The sequence below is a fragment of the Ambystoma mexicanum genome, chromosome 2q (assembly GCF_040938575.1).
Source record: "Ambystoma mexicanum isolate Mex_15411 chromosome 2q, UKY_AmexF1_1, whole genome shotgun sequence".
NCBI classification, from domain to species: domain Eukaryota; kingdom Metazoa; phylum Chordata; class Amphibia; order Caudata; family Ambystomatidae; genus Ambystoma; species Ambystoma mexicanum.
In genome coordinates, this window is record NC_090924.1 from 925,546,437 (window position 1) to 925,567,539 (window position 21,103).

Sequence of the window (21,103 nt, forward strand, 5' to 3'; positions counted from 1 at the left end):
TTTACCAACGCCATTTACAATGGCGCACTCCCATTGGAGAACGGTTTGTAAATCAGGCCCTGCGCGCGTGTGTGTGTGTATGCGTGTGTGCGTGTGTATGCGTGCGTGCGTGGCATACACACACCTTGCATTTGTGTGTGCTGTAAAGGCGTAAGCTGGACGGCTCTCAGGGCGGGCCCCTTGCCGTGCGGCTTTTGTCCCGGCCTGTCCACTAGCACAGCATTGCTTTTTACAGTCTGGGGTTTAAGGTGCACACGCTTTGATGTTCCATATATAGCACCGCTTTATGGGCTCCAATACCGGAAGGCTATTGTCAATGGCGCAGCGTTATAAACACAGACGGAAATAACGCAACAGAAGCCGCGCAACGTGAGAAATGCACACGGCGGCCCCACATGAAACAATCGGAGGGAAACCCCAACAGCGCGGCTCTCAGAGAGCCCCCAAATGAAAGCGAGAACTACCCCCAGCCCACTCAGAAGCGCAACCACAGACCAGCCGTCCTTACTTTTCACACGAGGCCAAGCCTAAAAGCAGCCCCCAGTTAAGATTGTGTATGGCCTGTGTATGCTTCCGAACCCGTGCACTCACCCAGATGTGCGCCTATACGTGTATGTCTACACATATGCACGCACGCAGACACAAAGTCATCCGGTCGCACACAACTGCAAACATGCTCGCAAGCATAAATACTTGCACGTGTACATGAATATATTTACAAACACACACACACCTGCATTCACAATCACACACGTGGACTCTCCCTTGCGTGGTGTCTCTCCGTCTCTGTCACACCCACACACACGTGATTCTATATATGTCACTTATTTACGTGCGTGTATGTGTTCGTTTGCATGCAGGCGTACTCTCCCTGGCGGCCTAGTTCTGCCTCACACACGCGCATCCAAATGAAAGACTGCAGCTGGTCTTTTTCGGGGCGCATTTTCTGGGCCACCCCGTGCCTCTGCTTTTAGCCTCCTTGTGCTGCGTTTTGACCTGCAGTGCCAAGAACGCAGGGCTCTGCTGTTTTCACGCATTGTGTGTTTGGAGCTGTTGCTTTTTTACGGTCCAGCCACACGTCTGGATCACGAACTTAATAGCTGGGCGATGTGTTATCCTTGCGTTCTTTAATCACTAACAAGGCCAAGTGAAACGGCAAAACATCGTCGTCAAACTCAGTGGACTATCACTAATACCGGCGGAGAAAGGCGCGCCGGCGATAAACCGAAAGTGCGCCCAAACGGCCTTTTAAATACCGGATAACTTCTCTTTTCAGAGCTTGAAAGCCGCCTATTCACAGGCGCAGAAAGGGGCTGCCGCCAGGGCCCAGTGTTTCGCGGCATCTCCCCGCCTCTTCAGGGCATATTCCGGGACTCACGGACGGCGTCACATTTAAAAAAGACCCGGGCCACCATCACTGCGGCCCTTTAAGTGAGAGAGGAGCAGGGATACACATGGACATTTTAGTGTACATTTCAAATACATGAATATGTGACATGGTTTGTGCCCACGACGTATTCTGACAGACACGCGCGCTCTTTCATTTCTGTGAATATATACATATATATATATATATATATGCGACTTGGCTCAAATGTGCTATCCTACATATATGTATGTTTAGATATGGCCCAAACACAGAAACACACTTCTAAATATAAATGCTTATAGGCTGCATGTCTACAATTACGAGGCTATTTCATTTGCTTGCCATATAGCAATTCATCATTTAAAAACCATCTCAAAATCACCATTCCGTGTGTTATAAGTACACATAGACATTTTAGTGACCATTTTCGTTTGTGAAGTTTTGTGTGCGCAAGGCATATGTTCACACCGACCATATTTTTATATTTACATCCCGAAATATATGTTACGCAAACAGCCACCCACTATATACATATACAAACAGTCGTTGTATAGAAATATATTCAACACATACGTGTGTCTATGTGCGTATATATGCATATATACAAAGGCACACTAATGCGTTCGCGCGCAGAATGCGTTTTTCTGGGGGGTCGCGCCTTTGTAAAACGCTTTTATAAACCCATGTAGATAAATACATGCTTGTAACTTGTGTCTGTATATTTGTAATGTTTTCTTTTATTTTGGTTGGCAGTATGCAGAGTCAGTTAAAAGGGGCAGCGGGAAAATCGGCGCAGTGCAGAGCCTGGCGCAGAGCACACGCATAGCGCCTATCGAGAACCATCGCACGTGTTCATTTGTTTCCCTGCTTTTAATATCTTTCCATTGTTTGATCTGTCGGGAATATGTATCCGGAGCCGTCTAGTGCCCTTACATGTCTGAAGCGCACTTTTAAGCCTCGCTTGCTTCCCGCCCCTCGGCCCAATCCACGCGCGCGTCTGCCTCTGAGACGGAATTGCACAAAATTACAGAGCACGCCGAAAATATATTTTATGTTGTATTAAATGAAGTGTCACTTGTCAGAAAATACACGTCCAGTTGCCAAATTGTTTTTTCCTTTCGTGGATGTGTTCCAAAAAAGGCGGAATTCGCTGTTCCCATTTAGACATCAAATATGACAAATGCCCTGCGCCCGCGTTTTTTTTTGTTAACTACGTTTCAAATATTTTGCGTGTGTGGAAGAGAAAATGGCAGCTCTGAGATCCCGGGGTCCGCAGTCGGGAAAAGGATGCAGTTTAAAGAGCTCCAAACTGCCGCTATCCAGGGTCCCCCCAACATTGTACAGTTTAACTGCTCCCGAATACACGTGACGTCCGATTCGCGTCTCCTCTGGATAAAGCGAGCGCCTCTCCCTTGCCCCCCGGGAAATAGGTTTGCAAAAGAGCAATGCAAACTGGAACCCCATTTCCCCAGCCCCCTGCTTCCTTCGCGGATGATCTGCGTGACAACGTGTCCTGCCTATATTTGAGTTATTGTGTTTTCCACCCAGGGCTGGCCGTGGGCTATTTCGTAATTCCTGGGCCGCGTTTCTCGCCGTCGCCAGCGTCGCTGCCGGACCTACCTCCAAGGGTCGGCCATTGTTACGCGGTCCTCGCAAGCCCGGTGGCATCCACGAGGGCTTTCCGATCAGGGGCAGGTCCGGGGGAAACCGGGGTGCACGGCACAAAGTTCCACCTTGCAGCGCCGGCTGCATGACGCGGCCGCCGAGCAGCACATCGAGGCGTGACCAGTGGGCGCTGGGAGCAGCGTAGCGGCCTCAAATGTGTGCGTTTTATTTTACGTGACGGTAGATGGTGGGTCGGTGGGGGTGGGGAGGGGGTTCTCGTGGTTCTTGGGAGGGGGAATGTTTACACTCCCTGTTGCTCCAGTTTAGGATGGGGGAAGATTTGCTTGAAATAAAAATGGCGCCACTTCGCCATTAACTGAGGGTACTCTCTCAATAGTGGGTCTTAGGGAGGTGGGCGGGATCAGCGCACCTTCAAGGTTATAGAGGGAGTCTATGGGCTTGATTAATGGATTTTTTTTGCGTGGAGCAAAGTGACTACGCACTGGTGAAAAGCGACTTTACACTGCCAACAAGCACCCTCATTTTCAGAACAGTGCAAAGTGTATTTTTGCAGTGTTTAATGTCACTTAGCTCTGCAAAAATACACTTTGCACTGGTCTGTAAATCAGGGGGTTTGCTGGCAGTGCAAACTTACTTTTCACCAGTGCAAAGTCACTTTGCACCACGCAAAAAATTCCATAAATCAGGCCCTGTGTGCTTTTCAGATACCCGGTGAATTGGAAAGGTCTATACAGTGAACACCATCCTCGAGAATCGTGTACAACGAGAATCCCAGAAGGCCTCGCTGTTTGTGATCTCTCATTGATTGATATTGTCACATGTCACGTCATTCACGCAATAGCCTATTTGAAGGCAGCTGTCCACTTTTGAGAAGTAGTGTAACGCAGCCCGACTCTGTGAGTTTCTGTGGCGTGTGCAAAACACCTGGAGAAAAATATCTCTCTCTCTTTCTCTCTCGCTCTCTCTCTTTCTCTTACTCTCTCTCTCATTCTGTCATGTTCTCTCTCTCTTTCTCTCTCTCTCTTTCTTCTCTCTCTCATTCTGTCGTCTTCTCTCTCTTTCTCTCTCATTCTGTCCGTTCTCTCTCTCTCTCTCTCTCTCTCACTCTCTCTCTCTCTCTCTCTCTCAATCTCTCTCTCTTTCTTTCTTTCTCTCTCTCATTCTGTCGTGTTCTCTCTCTTTCTCTCTCTCTCTCATTCTGTCCCGTTCTCTCTCGCTCTCTCTCTCTCAGTCTCTCTCAATCTCTCCCTCTCTCTCGCATTCTCTCCCGTTCTCTCTCTCTCTCTCACACACACTCTCTCTCATTCTCTCCCGTTCTCTCACTCTCTCTCTCTCCCATTCTCTCCCGTTCTCTCTCTCTCTCTCTCTCTCTCTCTCTCTCTCTCTCTCTCTGTCTCATTCTGTCGTGTTCTCTCTCTCTCTCAATCTCGCCCTCTCTCTCCCTCTCTCGTTCTCTCCCGTTCTCTCTCTCACTCTCACTCTGTCTCTCTCTCTCATTCTCTCCCGTTCTCTCTCTCTTTCTCTCTCATCCTCTCTCTCTCTCTTTCTCTCTCTCTCTCTCTCTCTCTCTCTCTCTCTCTCTCTCTCTCTCTCATTCTCTCCCATTCTCTCTCTCTCTCTCTCTCTCTCTCTCTCACACTCTCTCTCATTCTCCCCCGTTCTCTCACTCTCTCCCTCTCTCTCCCATTCTCTCCCGTTCTCTCTCTCCCTTTCTCTCTCTCTCTCTCTCTCTCTCTCTCTCTCTCTCATTCTGTCGTGTTCTCTCTCGCTCTCTCCCTCTCTCTCTCTCTCATTGTCTCCCGTTCTCTCCCTCTCTCTCTCTCTCTCTCTCTCTCACTCTATCTCTCATTCTCTCCCGTTTTCTCTCTCTTTCTCTCTCTCTCATTCTGTCCCGTTCTCTCACTCTCTCTCTCCCATTCTCTCCCGTTCTCTCTCTCCCTTTCTCTCTCTCATTCTGTCCCGTTCTCTCCCTCTCTCTCTCATTCTCTCTCCCCCCTCTCTCTCTCTCATTCTCTCCCGTTCTCTCTTTCTCTCTCTCTCATTCTCTCCCGTTCTCTCACTCTCTCTCTCTCCCATTCTCTCCCGTTTTCTCTCTTTCTTTCTCTCTCTCTCTCTCTCCCCCTCCCCCTCCCATGATTAGGGAGAAGAGGAAACAATACTGTATGTGGTCTCAGCCATGAACACATCGTTTCAATACATTATCCCCCATTTACAATCAATAGCAAAGGCAAAAAAAAAAAAAACAAGAAAACATAAGGACAGTAAAGACCTATTGAAAATGTCGTTTGATATTGAAATCTGCACTATATATGAATTGCAGTAAGATTTTAGTCTGTTTTTATTTTTGTATGTGCTTTTATGGTATTTGTTACCGAACGAAAGCTGTTAAGAATATTGAAAATTGCTTAAAAGAAAAAGGCATGTATTTTATATAAAGCTTAACTGCGTCTGCAACAGCCCAACACATTGTAAAAGAAATCAACAATCCCTTCACTAGACCTTGGACCTCTTCTAGGAGCTGCCTTCAGACATTCACAGACATCATTAATACACCCGATATCCATAGGAGTCATAAATAAATAAACAAACCCAACGCAGGCACACAGGGCTGGACTTAATCAAATGACTCGCAAGCCCCATCCTTCTCAGATCAGTACATTTGGGACAGATGGACCGGAAGTGAAGGCCCACGGGCGCACGTGCTGCGCGCCCACCCCCCGCCCCCACCTCCTACGACCACACAGTGACCGGCATCCTCATTAGGGCACTTCTTCGATACCGCAATTGCCAAGCAGCGCCTGGGATGTCAGAGCCAAACGTTTCACTGAGGGATTGGTGAGGGGGAACCCGCGGTACAACAGCAAGTAATATCACTGCTCCCCTCACTCCTTCAGCAGTGAGTGATGTGTGTGATGTTATCCCGAGTCCCAGTTTATGCAAGAATACCGCAAACGGAAAGAAATACCATAGGTCTCTCTCAATAGACGCATGCACTGGGTGGCAGCCCCCCCCCTTCAACAGTGAATGATGTGTGTGATGTTATGTGTGTGATGTTATTCTGAGTCCTTGTGCGCATTTGGTTTATGCCAAATACCGCAAACGGAAAGAAATACACCAGCTCAGCCCCAATGTATCCTACCCCCTTCAGAAGTGAGTGATGTTATCCTGAGTCGTGAGTGCACAGTTAGTGTATGCCAGAATACCGCAAATGGAAAGAAATACACCAGGTCACCCTCAACGGCAGAATGCAATGGGTGGCACGTTTACCCTCACTCCTTCAGTAGTGTGTGATGTGTGTGATGTTATCCTGAGTCCTAGTTTATGCCAAAATACCGCAAACGGAAATAAATACCACCGATCTCTCTCAATAGAAGCATGCACTGGGCGGCACTTTAACTTCCTTCAGCAGTGAGTGATGTGTGTGATGTTATTCTGAGTCCTTCTGCACAGTTAGTTTATGCCAGAATACCACAAACGGAAACACATACACCAGGGCACCCTCAATGGCAGCATCCAATCGATGGCACTTTTACCCCCACTACTTCAGCAGTGAGTGATGTGTGTGATGTTGCTCAAAGTCCTCGTGCACAGCTATTTTATGCCAGAACACTACTAACGGAAAGAAATATGTCGCCCTCAATGGCAGCATCCAATGGGAGGGGGGGCTTTTACCCCCACTACTTCAGCAATGAGTGACGTGTGTGATGTTACCGTGAGTGATTGTGAGCAGTCTGTGTCTAACATGTTTTTATGTTACTCCTTTCATGTGTATGTGTCTTTGTGGTTGTGTGTGTATGACCGGGTAAATGCACAAACACTCATGGCAATGGAATTGTGGGTACCCTCCATGCTGGCATCCCACCAGCTCCCCACCACCTACTATCTGCTCTAGCACCCCAAATGTCTCTGTACCCCGCCTACGCTGTGGAGCCTCTCGCTCGACCCCGAGCCCCCCTTTCTCCCTCCCCATCCCTGGACCTCCTGATCTCCTGAAATCAAAAAAGCGGGATCAGAAGATTCCATCTGTGGATTTTCCATTGTGGGAGAATTCAGCGAATGTTTTCCATCACATTTTGTGTGGGGGGCGGTGGGGGGGTGGGTTAGGGTAATATTAAAAAGGTAGGGAGATTGGTGGCAGCTGCGGGGCTCTCCCCCTTGGATACATTTGCAGTGAAATGTCCTGTAGAAAAATCGATGAATTCTCCCATGATGACAAATTCCAGATGGAATCACACGGAACCATCAAAAGCAAGAGCAACGTGCATGCATTGAACGCCCCCCCGCACCCTCCTCCCCCCGCACCCTCTCCATCTCCTTTCCACTGAAGGATCCGGCAACCCTGTCCCGGAAAAGCTGCCTCTGCACCCCGGAATCCCCTTTCCCTGCCATCTTATGTCATGTTATCGGTGGTTACTCCGAGCCCCTCCTCCCTGGTCCCCTGTCTTTGCGTCTTGGCGCCAGCTGCTGTCTGACCTGCCCCCTAACATCACCTGGTTCATTTCCCCCTGTACACATTCTACTGTAAGGCGCCCACTTGCTGAGATGCCCTGACAACAGTATGTAAAATGTGACTGACACAAATGATAAGACAGTGTTCAATGACCTTGGCCGTGAAGCCAACGGTGCGGGCTGCACTCCTATAGCCACTAGTAAGTGGAGTCTTTAAACTTCAGATACGTAATCTTTCAAAAAACAAACAAAAAGAATCTCTTTTCAAGTCTGGCTGTATTTTATTCTTAACTCTCACGAGATATTAGGTCTCTTATTCCTGCAGGTGCCATACGGGTGGCCAATGCATTTCGGAATAAATTCCTTCATCAGGGCCTGGTTTCCCTGTAAACTTGTAAGTGATAAGACAATCATTGTATCTTATCAAGGATACACATCTGACCAGGTGTTTTGTGCTTGTTGCTTAATTAATACACGACAAAATTATAAGTGTACAATTATTAATGGCACTATTGCAAAAAGGTGATTTGCTACTGTGTGCATGTGTACATACATATCAATATCACACACTCAAACTCTCAGAGACACACACACATACCACATAAATGCACCCCAATCACTGGTAGTTCACCCCTTTCAATGGTACTTATGTAATAGGATGGTGTGTGTGTAACGTATGTTTGTGTGTGTACGCGTTTGAGCAAACACACACACATACACACACTCAGATAAATGTGCCCTTATCATTGGTACTTATTTAATAGGAAGGTGTGTGTGTAGTGTATGAGTGAGTATGTGTTTGTGCATACACACACGTACTCACACACACACATACATACACATACACACACACACACATAAGTTCTTGTACCCCTATCACTGGTATAACCCCCCTATCAATAGTACTTCTGCAAAATTAGGTGTGTGGGGTTTGTGCGTGCATGTGTCTGTGCGTGTATGTGTGTGTCTGTGTGCATGTATGTGTTTGTGCATACATCATACATGCATACACACACACACATATATATATATATATATATATATATATATATATATATATATATATATATATATATATATTTGAATGTTACATATATAAAACTTCTCCTGGGTGGTCGGTGTGGCTTTTTTGAGCGTGCAGTCTACTCTTCTGAAGCTTTTAAAAATATGTATTTTAGTATGGCTGAGTAACTGTCTAGATACAGCATTTGTGTGATAAGTTAAATAGCCCGCAATACTGTGCATTTCCTGTATCAACGACAGTGGTGATTTGGTGCAGTATAAAAGCATAATAACATAACATAGCCTGGTGTTTTCTGTTGTGTACATACTCACACAGCTCTCAGACACACACACACACACACACGTCTTGGTGAAGATGTATGTACCCAAATAAGTGTTGGCATAGTGAATAAATGCAATCCATTTGCCAGATATGTTTTACCTTACGCTCACCTCTGCCACAAATTATCTATTCAGCACTAGAGTGTGATACTGTTAAATGATTCTCACACAATGAACCTCCTTTCACCAAACAGGGAACCAAACACATGATGTTGCTTTTTTGAATGCTGCCTACAGTTTTATCTTCGCACAAGGTGAAAACTGTCCGACACCATTTTGGCTGTGACCAAGTTTTAAATGTCATAAACGTAGCTCTTTGCTTGGCTATTATTGGCTGTTGAAGGATGGCACTTAGCGTGGGCTTTACTGGGGGGGTGGGCTGCTCTGGATTGACGTAAATGTTGCCATGTGCATGGCATTGGTGAATGTAAAGGCACCAGCAGGATTCCTTGGACTGGTGTCTCTGCTCACAAACAATGCTTGCAATGCGTGCCAAGGGCAGCCTTTGGTATTTTATTTATTTATTTATTGCATATTTATAAGGTGCCTAAACACAATGGGGGTCATTATGAGTTGGGCGGTAAAGGTTTACGGGTACCGGTAAGGATGCCACTGCCGGTAAACCCTTAGCACCCTATTCCGAGGTGCCTTAGCGGGTCCCAGCAGGAATGGCTGGTCTGACCAGCCGTTCTCTGCTGGTCCTGTTAAGGGACCTTGGAGCTAATAACGAGCCCGCAATTTGCGGGCCCGTTATTAGCGCCTTCCCCATTCTCATTGCGCCCTATGGGGGCACAAATGGGAATGGGGAATCGTTTACTGAATGGGGATTTACCGGGTCCTCCAAGGTCGGAATGACCCGGTAAATCCCCATTCAACCAGACCGGACCCGGGTTTGGAGGCAGCCATGGCGCAAATAGCGCCATGGCTACCTCCAAACTCGTAATGACCCCAATGTGTTTCCAGGCGACCACAAGACAAAAAAGGGGGAGCTCGGACAAGGGAACGAAAACAAGAGCGATCCTACTAGGCCTTGTGACAGTCACATTGTCAAGTGCAACATCAAGAAGAGCACAGGGAGGCGGGAAGTGGGGCGGGGTGGATGGGCAGGGGTAAGGAGGGCTAGGGTTAGGCAAGTGCTAAAGGGAGCCCAGGAGGGGATGTGTGCAAATGTGGATGCAACACTTCACTGCATGCCAGTGTTTGGAGCCATCTACAAGAAACTGTGTGCGTCAGGGGTATGCAGCCATTGGGCTTGATTCACAGGAGTATTTTATAATGGCACAATTCCATTGGAAAAAGCCCTTAGTCTCTCTGGATATTTTGGACTACAACTCTCATCAGCCCTACCGAACAAACTCCATGGTGAGGGATCACAGGAACTCTTAGTCCAAAACACCTGGAGAGCCACAGGTTGCAAACCCACTGGGTGCAGCAATCGTTAGCGAAACATCAAAGTACTTCTCACTGATGACTGCTGGTTTTACCACTTGCAAGTCATTCAAACCCCATCCTACTCGGTCTACAGTGCTTAAATCATGCTGTTTCCAATGCAGTATTACACTGCCCACTGCTACATCTTACTCTGCCTTCTAGTCAACGTGCTAGTATACTGCCCACTGCTACAGCCTACTCTGCCTTCTAGTCAACATAATAGTACACTGCCCACTGCCACATCCTACTCTGCCTTCGAGTGAACCTGCTAGTACACTGCCCACTGCCACATCATACTCTGCCTTCGAGTTAACCTACTAGTACACTGTCCACTGCCACATCATACTCTGCCTTCGAGTCAACAAGCTAGTACACTGCCCACTTCCACATCATACTCTGCCTTCGAGTCAACAAGCTAGTACACTGCCCACTGTCACATCACACTCTGCCTTCGAGTCAATGAGCTAGTACACTGCCCACTGCCACACCATACTCTGCCTTCGAGTCAACGAGCTATTACACTGCCCACTGCTATATCGTACTCTGCCTTCTAGTCAACGTGCTAGTATACTGCCCACTGCTACAGCCTACTCTGCCTTCTAGTCAACATAATAGTACACTGTTCACTGCCACAGCCTACTCTGCCTTATAGTCAACGTACTAGTACACTGCCTACTGCCACATCCTACTCTGCCTTTGAGTAAACGCGCTAGTACACTGCCCACTGCCACATCCTACTGTGCCTTCGAGTCTGCATAATAGTACACTGCCCACTCCCACAGCCTACTCTGCCTTCGAGTCAACGAGCTACTACACTGCCCACTGCCACATCATACTCTGCCTTCAAGTCAACATGTGAGTACACTGCCCACTGCCACAGTTTACGCTGCCATTGTGTCAACGTGCAAGTAAACCTATCAATGCCACATCCTACCCTGCCTTCGAGTCAAAGTGCCAGTAGACTGCCCACTGCAACACTCTACTGTGCCTTTGAGTCACTGTGCTAGTACTCTGCCCACTACCATGGTAGCATGTTACAACATGGACCGTAACATAGGGGCCACCGCCCTATCTCATGCATGAATGTATAAACATAAACATTAAAGTATTTTTGCTAATTTTATAAACACATTAAAATCACACCATACTTTGCGTTCTGGAGTGGACTTAAAACCACTGGGAAAACATTAACAACAAAAACACATACTGGGTAAAATTCAAGCGACGCACAACTGCTATGTTAAGTTTCTCCCTCATTTTAAATGAGACAGAGACGTAAATCAGTGCTTAAAAGCCAGGTATAATGCTTCTTTGCTGCAATTTCAAGCAGCAAAGGGCTTGTCACTTGGCTTCATTTCACACATGCGCAACATTTTCAGGTGTAAAATGAATGGATTCATATGGAATCTGCCTCACTTTAACACTTGCGTAGTCGGATTCCACAGGAATGTGTTAGTCAATTCCGCCTGTGCAGCATTTCCTTATTCACGAGATGGAGTTAAAGCCTTTTCCGTTTTGCTTATTGAACGTTTAAAATGGCATGCAGGTGACGACACAGCACTGACTGCTATCCGCTTATTATACATTTGTAGGTGTGTTTTTTAGGATATTTCAATTCGAGGAGGTGACTGCTGTTGCACACATAAATAAATAGCCAGGCTTGGACTGGTAGAGAATTTAGGCCAGGGCACCAATCAAAAAATGGCCCACAACCGAAAACCACTTTTCATTCTTGCCAGAAATAGTTTGAGTAGAACCTGGAATGCACATTTTTAGTGAATGCTGTGGCAAATAGCGCCTTTTAATTCACAATGGGCCATTAACATTGGCCAAATACTACCAGGTGCAAAGTGCTGTAACTCCTGAAACTGACCTATGTTGTCCCACAACACTGGTCTATCCGGGCCTAGCCTAGCAGTCTGTTCCTTCCAACGATGTCTTATTTCCCATAGAGCAACCGGAGCCAAAATCTAGCCTGTGTGCATCATTTTGTAAGGGTGAGGGAATAGTGTCACAGTTGTGCAGGTGTCTTTCCGTCTAGCTGTCCACCTATCTGTCCATCCCTCTATCTGTCTATCCGACTATCGACCTACCTAGCTGCCTGTCTGTCTGTCTGTCTGTCCTGATGTAGCTGCACATCTATATGTTGATCAATCTATTCGTCTCTCTATCTCTATCCATCTATCTATCCATCTATTCCTCTCTCTGTCTGTCAGTCTAATACCTATGAGTCATCTATCGATCTATGTTATCGATCTATCTGTCCATATATCTATCATCTATCGGTCCAGCTAGCTGTGCATATAACTGTCCAACTAGCTACCGATCTATCTCTCTATCTTTCTATCACCAGCTATGCATTTTGCAGCATCTGTCCATCTTCTTTGCCAGACTGTCCCCCTTTTCTGTCTGTCGACTTGTATTGTGGTGTGTGGCTATTCCTGGCCGTCCCTTCTCCCTGGGGTGACTGCGCTTTCTGTCTTTTTTACTTGCTCTTTCCAGTTTTGCAGCTATAGCCACCTGACTTGCTGTCTTTGCTCTTCCCCTCTAGCACCCCTGGAACCAGAACCTCCCCCTGCCCCCCTAAACTCCTGCCTCCCAGTGCACAGCTTTCCACCTTCCCAGAGTGGACTCTGGCGTGTTCACAGAAGGTGTGAATGGCAGCGTTCGTTCTGTGGGCGCCAGAGATTGCCGCCCGCCGGAAACGTCGAAATGCATGTTTTATATGCGAGCAGTCACGATTCAGAAAACGCACGTGTTTATTTGTGGGGTCGTTTCCTCCCATGATTCACATTAAGTACCAGGAAGAGCCCCCGCAGCACGTGCTGACACAGACACATGTGTACTCACCGTCGGCTTTCTCGGGGCTCTGTCGGAGTTTTGCCTGCACGGTTAGCGGGTGGGTTCTTGCACGTGCAGAAGTGTGCCCCACGAGCAGCTTGGCGCGCCTCTTCTGGGATTGGGGGGGGGACAAAGGCCAGGGCTTCTTCGCTGCTTCGCCTCTCCCGCTCTGGCATTGACATTGGACCGAAGAACGCCACCTTGTGGCCACCACTTCCTCGCAAGTGGCTGCTGCCAGATTGATCCATCCGCCTAGAAGCCCGCTCGTTCGGCGCCACTTTAGGCTCCTCTGAAATTGCTTCAGACCCTCCGCGCGGTTTATAGCACTGCATTCCCAATATGCAAATAGACAATCGCGCGGAGAGCTTTTATGACTAAACGGCCCTAGCAACACAGAGGATGGGATTTTATTGGCCAGGTTACCAGTGCGTCCACGAGATAAAGTCCAGGACCCAAATGTCCGGGGCGTCTGCTTGGAAACCAGTTAATGGGTAACCAGAAGGGGAAGCCTCTCGCAAAAGACGAATTGCCCTGCACCGGTCTGTCTGTCTGTCTGGCTTTCTGTGTTGTAGTCTAGACGTGTGTCTGCTCTTCCAGAGGCCGCGGCCCTACGGCCTGCTCGTGCATTTGGTAGTGACTTGTGCGTAAAAACACCAACCTTTAACCCCGTATTTTGCTTCCTTGCAGCTCGCGCGCCAAGTCTCGCGAGATCCGCCGATGGCGCCACAGCCGAGCAGACCGTCTTCAAGTTTATGGCGATGTCCAAAGCAGTGAAGAAGTTCAAAGCCATTAAACAATGGAAAACAAGAGGAAGCAGAGCCCCCGATTTCAGTTCCAGGCACAATAAATGGGTACAATGCAGACATGATTTCCAAAAAGTACTGCATATTCTGACAGCTGCCCGTGGAATGTGTGCTGTTGGGCGAAGCTGAAGGCGGCGAGTCACTGCATTTCTGGGTTTCCTGCAACAAAGACAGCGGTGCAGCAGTGACCGGAAATATCCCTACACACCCATACAGTTAGATTGGATCAAGAGACAGGGGGGTTCAACGGGCACCCTATTGCTTCCCGGGGTGACTCCCATGGTAGTGCAACTGCTGCTGCCGCCACCCACGGAAACACTCACACACACACACCACGAAAGTGTGCGTTTAAAAGGAAGCTTGCATGTGGGTATATGTGTGACAATATACACTTTAGCAGTAATAAGGTGCATATATTTACTGTGGGCCTGATTCATGGCATTTTTGCCCGGTTCAAAGTGAATCTGCACTGCTTAAAAGTCACTTTGCACTGCCGACACAACCCCTGATTCATGGAGCCGTGCAAAGTGTATTTTTGCAGTGCAAAGTCCGGGAAAAGTAGGCGTATAGTCATTTTTGCAGTACAAAATGACTTTGCCAGGACTTTGCATGGCAAAAATACACTTTTCCCGGTTCCATGAATCAGGGTTTGTGTCGGCATTGAAAAGTCACTCTTCAGCAGTGCAAAGTCACTTTGACCCGGGCAAATATTCCATGAATCGGGCCCTTGGAGCATAGGCCGAGCCCTCCGGTAAACAGAACCTGGCCATGTATATATGAAAATGGTCCTATTGTGTTCCGAGGGCGGGGGAGAGGAGAAAGAGCGCATAGTCATTTCAGCAGTACACAATGGCTTTGCCCGGACTTTGCAAGGCAAAAAAATAGTTTGCACAGTTCCATGAATCAGGGCTTCTGTCGACAGTGCAAAGTCACTTTGAACAGGGCAAATATTCCATGAATCGGGCTCTTAGTGTGTGTGCGTGATAATAGCGAGGTAGATAGCTATATAGATGTATATGTATATATATATATATATCCATCTATATAGATAACTAGACATATAAATAGGTAGAGACAGATAGATAGATGCAGTGATAGCTTGATAACTAAATGCAGACAGGCGCATTGACGAACTGCAAACATTGTGTATGGCTCCTTATCTACCTATCTACACAGACGCGCGAGCGCGCGACAGTTGTCGATACCGTGGTTAGGCTAACCAAGTCATTTATTTGTAAGCTTCTGTCCTCTTCAGATGACTTGGCCAGACACAGGAAGAGAACGAGTCTGGAGAAGCCTGGCTCTTCCACTGCCTGGTGAAGTAGTCGGAAGAAGATTACGAAAGCTTGCCGATAAATGACTTGGTGAGCCTCACTAAGTTATTCACTTATCTAACACGGTTCATATTACCATTGGCTAACATGTACAGAGAGAATCGTTGCACTAACATCTAATGAACTGGTTGGTTGATAAAATCTTAAGATCTTATGAATTCCATGTTAATGGTTGAACTATCATTGTTGTTCCTGCTCTTAGTGTTTTGTATCTTTTATGGTTTAGTGCTGAATAAAACTAAATTAATTATATATATATATATATATAGAGAGAGAGAGAGAGAGAGAGAGAGAGAGAGAGAGAGAGAGAGAGAGAGAGAGAAAGAGAGAGCGAGAGACAGAGAGCATCTGATAGATACAAAGTTTCCTGGAGTTTGGCGAAGATGAGCAGAAGCACACATCAAACATTCGAAATCATCACCAATCCCAGGTAAGGTGAATTGACCCGTGAAGTGGGGACAGTATTTGCGTTGCAGATAACCCCGTAGGAAGTCGGCCAAGTCAGCCGACACTAACTACAGGCCAGTCTCATAAAATGGACAGTATATTCTTTTATTGGCCGTGGGCGCTGTCCTGTTGCACACACGCATGGCAATACGGTCAGGTGAAGAGAACCGTGTTTACATACAAGGGTACATTTCTTAAACCTGGGAACCGGCCCTGCCACACCCACCTCCCCCCAGCGCGTGCTAACAGCCTGCCCCCCCCCCCCCACATTGAGCAAGGTAGGACCCGAAGCTATTTCTTTAAACGCGTACTTTTTGGACAAGAACGCATGTGAACCGCCAGCTGACAGCACACACAGAAATATACAAAAAAATAGCATTTAAACAAAATAGGTAATGGCCTTTATTTACACCTCTTGTAAAACACCATTCGCGTGTGAAACATACATTCAAACGGTTATATCTAGAAATACCCAATTCAAGAAGCAAAAACCTTCTTTCCTTTGGAAACAAAAAAAAACAACATAGCACTGTACACTCGAGTCTGCTCAACATGTAATTTCTATTCGCTTTGGTTCCCGACAGACATAATATATATATATATATATTTATTTATACATATATATATGTATATATGTATATACATTTTTAAATAACTTCAGATGGCAAAAACTGGTCTCCCTTTAAGCGTGACTAAAAACCCGTGGCGTTTCTGAAAGCTCGTGAAGGCGGCCTGTGTCTGCACCTTGCACTCACTTGGCGTTTGTGATTTTGTGAAAGCATCCCGGGCGCCCTACCTGGATTAACGACCGGGGGCTTGCCGCATTGCACAGCTCCAAGTTTACAACAGTTCTGGGTGGCTTTTGCTTAATTGCCCCTCTCCACAGGTATTTCCGGAAATCGGCCTGCGAGCCAGACACAACAAGCCCGGGGACCTTCCACCCAGCCCCCGGACATCAGACGAGCCCAGCTCTGCCTCCCCGCAATATATTGCCAACTAAAGTCAGGTCAATTAAAAAAACAGCCACTTCACCTGCTTCCGGCGATTGTTTAGTCGCGTTTGGACGAACCAGCATTCGCCGATTTTTACACCAGGCCTCGCACAGTTTTATTATGTAGTCATTTCCTGCACGAAGGTCAAAGCTGATTTGTACGGAAGTGCGCCTGCAATTCTGGTCCTAACGGGGCTTTAAAACCAAGCCTGTTTGGCAACACCCGTGCACCGTTGCAATCTTAAAAAATACTCGAGAGTCCCTGGACAAGTCCCCTCTCCACGGCTCCGCTTTCGGCGAGTAGGACGTCCGCGGGGACGGGGAATCTCCGCGGCCAAGGCTGGAAGCCAAGGGTCTTTCGAAACACATATGTGCATTTAGCCATCGACTCCAATTGATAGTTAACTATTAAAAAACAAACAAAATGTAGGCAACCAGTGGCCAAAGATCCTTGTAGGGTATCCCAGGTGGCCGTGCCCGGTGTCCTGCCACCCACAGCTCTCCCTCCGGCCTCAGAGCAGCGGGTTCGCGGAGTAATATTGCAAGCGGTCCCGGTTGATTTTTTTCTCTTTCATGCGCCGGTTCTGGAACCAGATTTTTACCTGCCGGTCCGTCAGGTTCAGCATCCGCGACAGCTGCAGCCGCTTCTCCTTGTTGATGTAGACGCTGAAAAAGAACTCTCGCTCGAGTTCGCGGATCTGGTACTTGGTGTACGGGCACCTCTTCTTTCGGGTGCGCTGCCCATCTGTGGTGGGGTGGGGGGGAGAGAAAGAGAAGGCAGACACGAGTGAGGCTCCCTGTGCCACACGCAACCACCCAAGCAGCGCCCACCCTCAAAGGCGCAAGCAAACCAGACTCCAAATGCACCAATCATTGCCCCACCACCCACACTTAAACCTGCCTGTTGACTTACGGGTCCTCGGCACCCCAGTGTCTGTCAAAGAAAGAAGGCCAGGCTGGAATCCCCCCCCCCCCCCAACAGCCCTACAGAAGGGACTGCATTATTTCGGGAGCAGGTAATGTGTTTCCCTTCGACCGCCTGATTGGCCTCAGCCGGGGCTGCTGCGGACACATTTTACACCCCAGCGAGCATTACAAGCGATTAGTGGCCCGCTAGCCCCTGGCACAGGCTCTGCTCACATTACGAATGGCATTCCAGCTTTGATCGGGGGTAATAATCACTGCTGGGTATTACATCCGCGCTCCTCGCGGAGAGGCCCCCTGGCATAGCATCTGCCTGCTGACAGCGGTTATTAAACATCACCACGTCTCGTGCGGGCATTACAAGATACTTATCGCCCGTTTTCTGCAGTGGCATAAATTACCGAGCAGGAACGCTGCAATCAGAGGCATTTGCTGCATCTCTGCACAGAACCACATTCCTGGCACACTCTCGCCGAATAGCCACCTTGCCCCATTTATATAAAATCTGTACCCCCAACCCCCCCAGGTTAGGCGGAGAGAAGCGATTGTCGAAATGCAACAAATCAAAGTTCGGGGATATCAGCTATCAAGTGTAACTAACAGGCTGGGTGGACAAAAAAGCAGCGACGCGTTGGCCTCACGCGCCTGTGAAAAATGACTAAGTCGAGACGAATAGCCCAGGCCGGCAGAACAAAGGCGCTCCTACTGTTTCAGGGGGTTATGTTATCTTGTGCCTAGAACGGGGTCCCCGTGTCCCAATGCAGCCTTAACACCAGAGCTTAAAAACAGGGCCCGCATGCAACACATGTCTGTAAAAAAAAAAAAAAGAAAAGAAAAAAAGTTCAGAGAGCCAGGGAAAGAATGTATTCTTAACAAAAGAATCCCGGGCCTTCAATGAAATTAAGGGCCAACTGGGTCCCATATTATATTTGCATCAATGGCTCCAGGGGTTTCCAAAGGCAAGGAGAGAGAGGGGAGCTTTATAAAAGCGTTCCCCGGTAGGTTGCCTTTCACGGCCAAATCCAGCGCTGGGGCACGTGATCTCCCTTTTTATAAGAAAGTTTTGTTGGGGGGAATGGAAAGGCCTTCCCAATAAACCTCGCCTGCTTATAAAACAGCAAATAAAAGTTTAAGAGCGGCGCGCTAGATTGCAATAGCAGCCCTGGCTCACAGGGCGCTGCCTTACTACGTACTGGGAGCGCTGCCGGACGCCTTCTCCTCGTTGTTGCCGGAAGAGGACTCCGGGCTGGAGCTGCTGCCGCCGCCGCCACTACTCTCGGCTCCCCGCCGGTCCGCCTCGCCTCGACAGGCCTCGGCGCTGGGAGGGCCCGCAACCGCCGGGGATCCCTTCTCGCAGCCCTTGTCCCCAGCGTAGTCCGCGGGTCCGCTCTCGGGGCCACCGTAGGCCGTCTCGAAGAACTGGTCGAAAGCCTGCGGCAGGACCCCGTTCCTGCCCACGGTGCTGTAAAAGTTGGAGGAGGCGCCCGGAGCCGAGTGGTGGTAGGGGCTGGGGGCGCCCATGCCGCCAGCGTTGGGGTTGGGCCCGCAGTCCCTGTGCATCAGCTCCTCGGCGGAGTAGCAGTGGGCCAGGTTGCTCCGCGGGTGCCATTTGCTGGCGGGGTCAATGGCGTACTCCCGGAAGGTGACCTCCCGCACGGGCTGCACCTGGGGCAGGTTGGACGAGTAGGAGTAAGGCATGGGGCGAGAAGCCGGGTTCTGGGGCAGGAAGGAGGGCAGGCTGGAGAAATCGGGGCCGGAGACGTAGTAAGTGCAACTTGGCAAGTACATGTTAGAGGAGCACGGGACACGCTCATCAAAATCCATCATTGAGGGGCTACCTCGGGCCGTCCGCATTAGCTGAGCTTAACATGACTCTCCAATGCAGCTGCCTCTTTGAAGCAGACCCGTAAAGTAGAAATTTGGAGACGTAAGCTGACGTGGAAATCTATCCCCATCCTTAGCAGGGAGGTGCTGGTCATGTGACCAGATGCTGGAATTGACAGGCAGCAAGCATGGGGCCCCGAGTCCTCTGGCTGCAGCCGTCTCGGGGGGGGGGGGGGGGGGGAGGCAACAGCTCGTCACGCAGTAGGTCTCGCCGAAAGCGTACACTCTCTCACATGTCACCCCGAGAGGACATTCGGGCCCGTGACACTATAGGCGAGTGGCCCCTTGAGCAGAGAGTAGCCCTGCGTCTCACAGCGCCGACTGGCCACCCTGCTGTAGGTGAGAGAGAGAGAGAGAGAGAGAGAGGGCACGATTCCCTTGTGTTTTCGCAGCAATGGCTAAGGCTGCGACGCTTTTGTAGTGGGTCCCGTTTAGTAATGCACTCTTTAAGCAAGGCTGGACACGTGGGGGAGGGGCGCCCGGCGCTGCATCGCCCACAACCGCATGCTGGTTTCCCTGTCAGTGGAAGGTGTGGGCTCATGGGCGCGGGGATTTTCGCCCGCACATGTCACTTCAGAAACATGCTCCCTCTGCGCAGGCGGTCGTGTTCGAGTTGCTTCCACCCTCCACATGCTCCAGCTGGCTGGGCTTCCACCGGCCTTGCGGCGCACGCTGACCACCGTGCGGTGTTGACGTGGTGTGGAACCGTTCCCGTGGTTTGCCAGCGGAGACCGCGCAGGAAATGGCGCTGCTGTCCGGGGCTGTAAACGTTGCCGCCGAGGGCGTGGGGGAAAGTATGGACACGGCGGTTCCCCTCAGACTGGCTCTGCACGCGCTTCAAGTTCACTTGCCAATGGCGTGCTCTAACCAGTGCCAACGGCCCGGTCTCCGGGGCCGTAAGAGCAATTCCTCGTCGCGCAGGTCGCCGGAAATCAGGCGTCTCGTCAAAGCTGCTTGAAGGGGAAAAAAGGACGGACAGAGCTTTACAAATACTTAAGAGCGCTAGAGAAGATGTGGGGGGGGGGAGCGGTGGAGGGCAGACGTTTCTGCGAGCATTGTCTCGCACTCCACTGTGGTTTGCACACGAACAATCATTATTTTACATTCTTGATACAGAGAGAAATGGCCGGAGCGTGTTTACAGAATATGGGGCGCGGTACATCTCTAGCACCGGGCACTGTTTACTGCCCCGATCACCGCCGATGAACTTGCAAAGCAAGCCCCCCCTCCCCTTAGGAAAGTGAGTCCTCTCTGGAAGTTTAGCAACGCACGCGGGATGCCGGCTACTGATGGATGGAACACATGTGTGTGAATTTCAGGCACATTCGGCGATGACAGCAGATTCTGTCTATATGTTGCTCCCCAACACGCCATAATCCCCGAGCAGCCCCTGCACCCCCCACAAAGTCCGTTTGCACCCAATCTTGATCGGCGTGTGTAGAACGTGGTGCATTCTGCACAGTCGTGTCATTGTGTGCATGCCACAAACCTCGCATTCATTCGGACCTCATTGTATTGTGTCATTAGAACACAAACATCCCCGCTCGCTGCATTGTGACAGTGAAGGCCTTGCTCCGGCCAACGTCCAGCCATCCATTGCCAGGGAGGGTTTTTCTGGCCTTCACTTTGGGGATTTCGAGGTAAAATACGATAAAATAAA

General features: G+C 49.1%; 1 protein-coding gene across 1 annotated transcript; it reads right to left on the reverse strand.

Moving 5' to 3' along the window:
* Positions 1–16,022: 16,022 nt before the first annotated feature.
* HOXA11 (homeobox A11) lies at positions 16,023–20,303 on the reverse strand. Its single transcript, XM_069648234.1, has 2 exons — positions 18,753–20,303; positions 16,023–17,380 (listed from the first exon to the last, which is right to left on the reverse strand). Exons 1-2 carry the CDS (start codon positions 19,411–19,413, stop codon positions 17,148–17,150), a joined length of 894 nt encoding a protein of 297 aa, XP_069504335.1. The 5' UTR covers positions 19,414–20,303; the 3' UTR covers positions 16,023–17,147.
* Between the last annotated feature and the right edge of the window lie 800 nt (positions 20,304–21,103).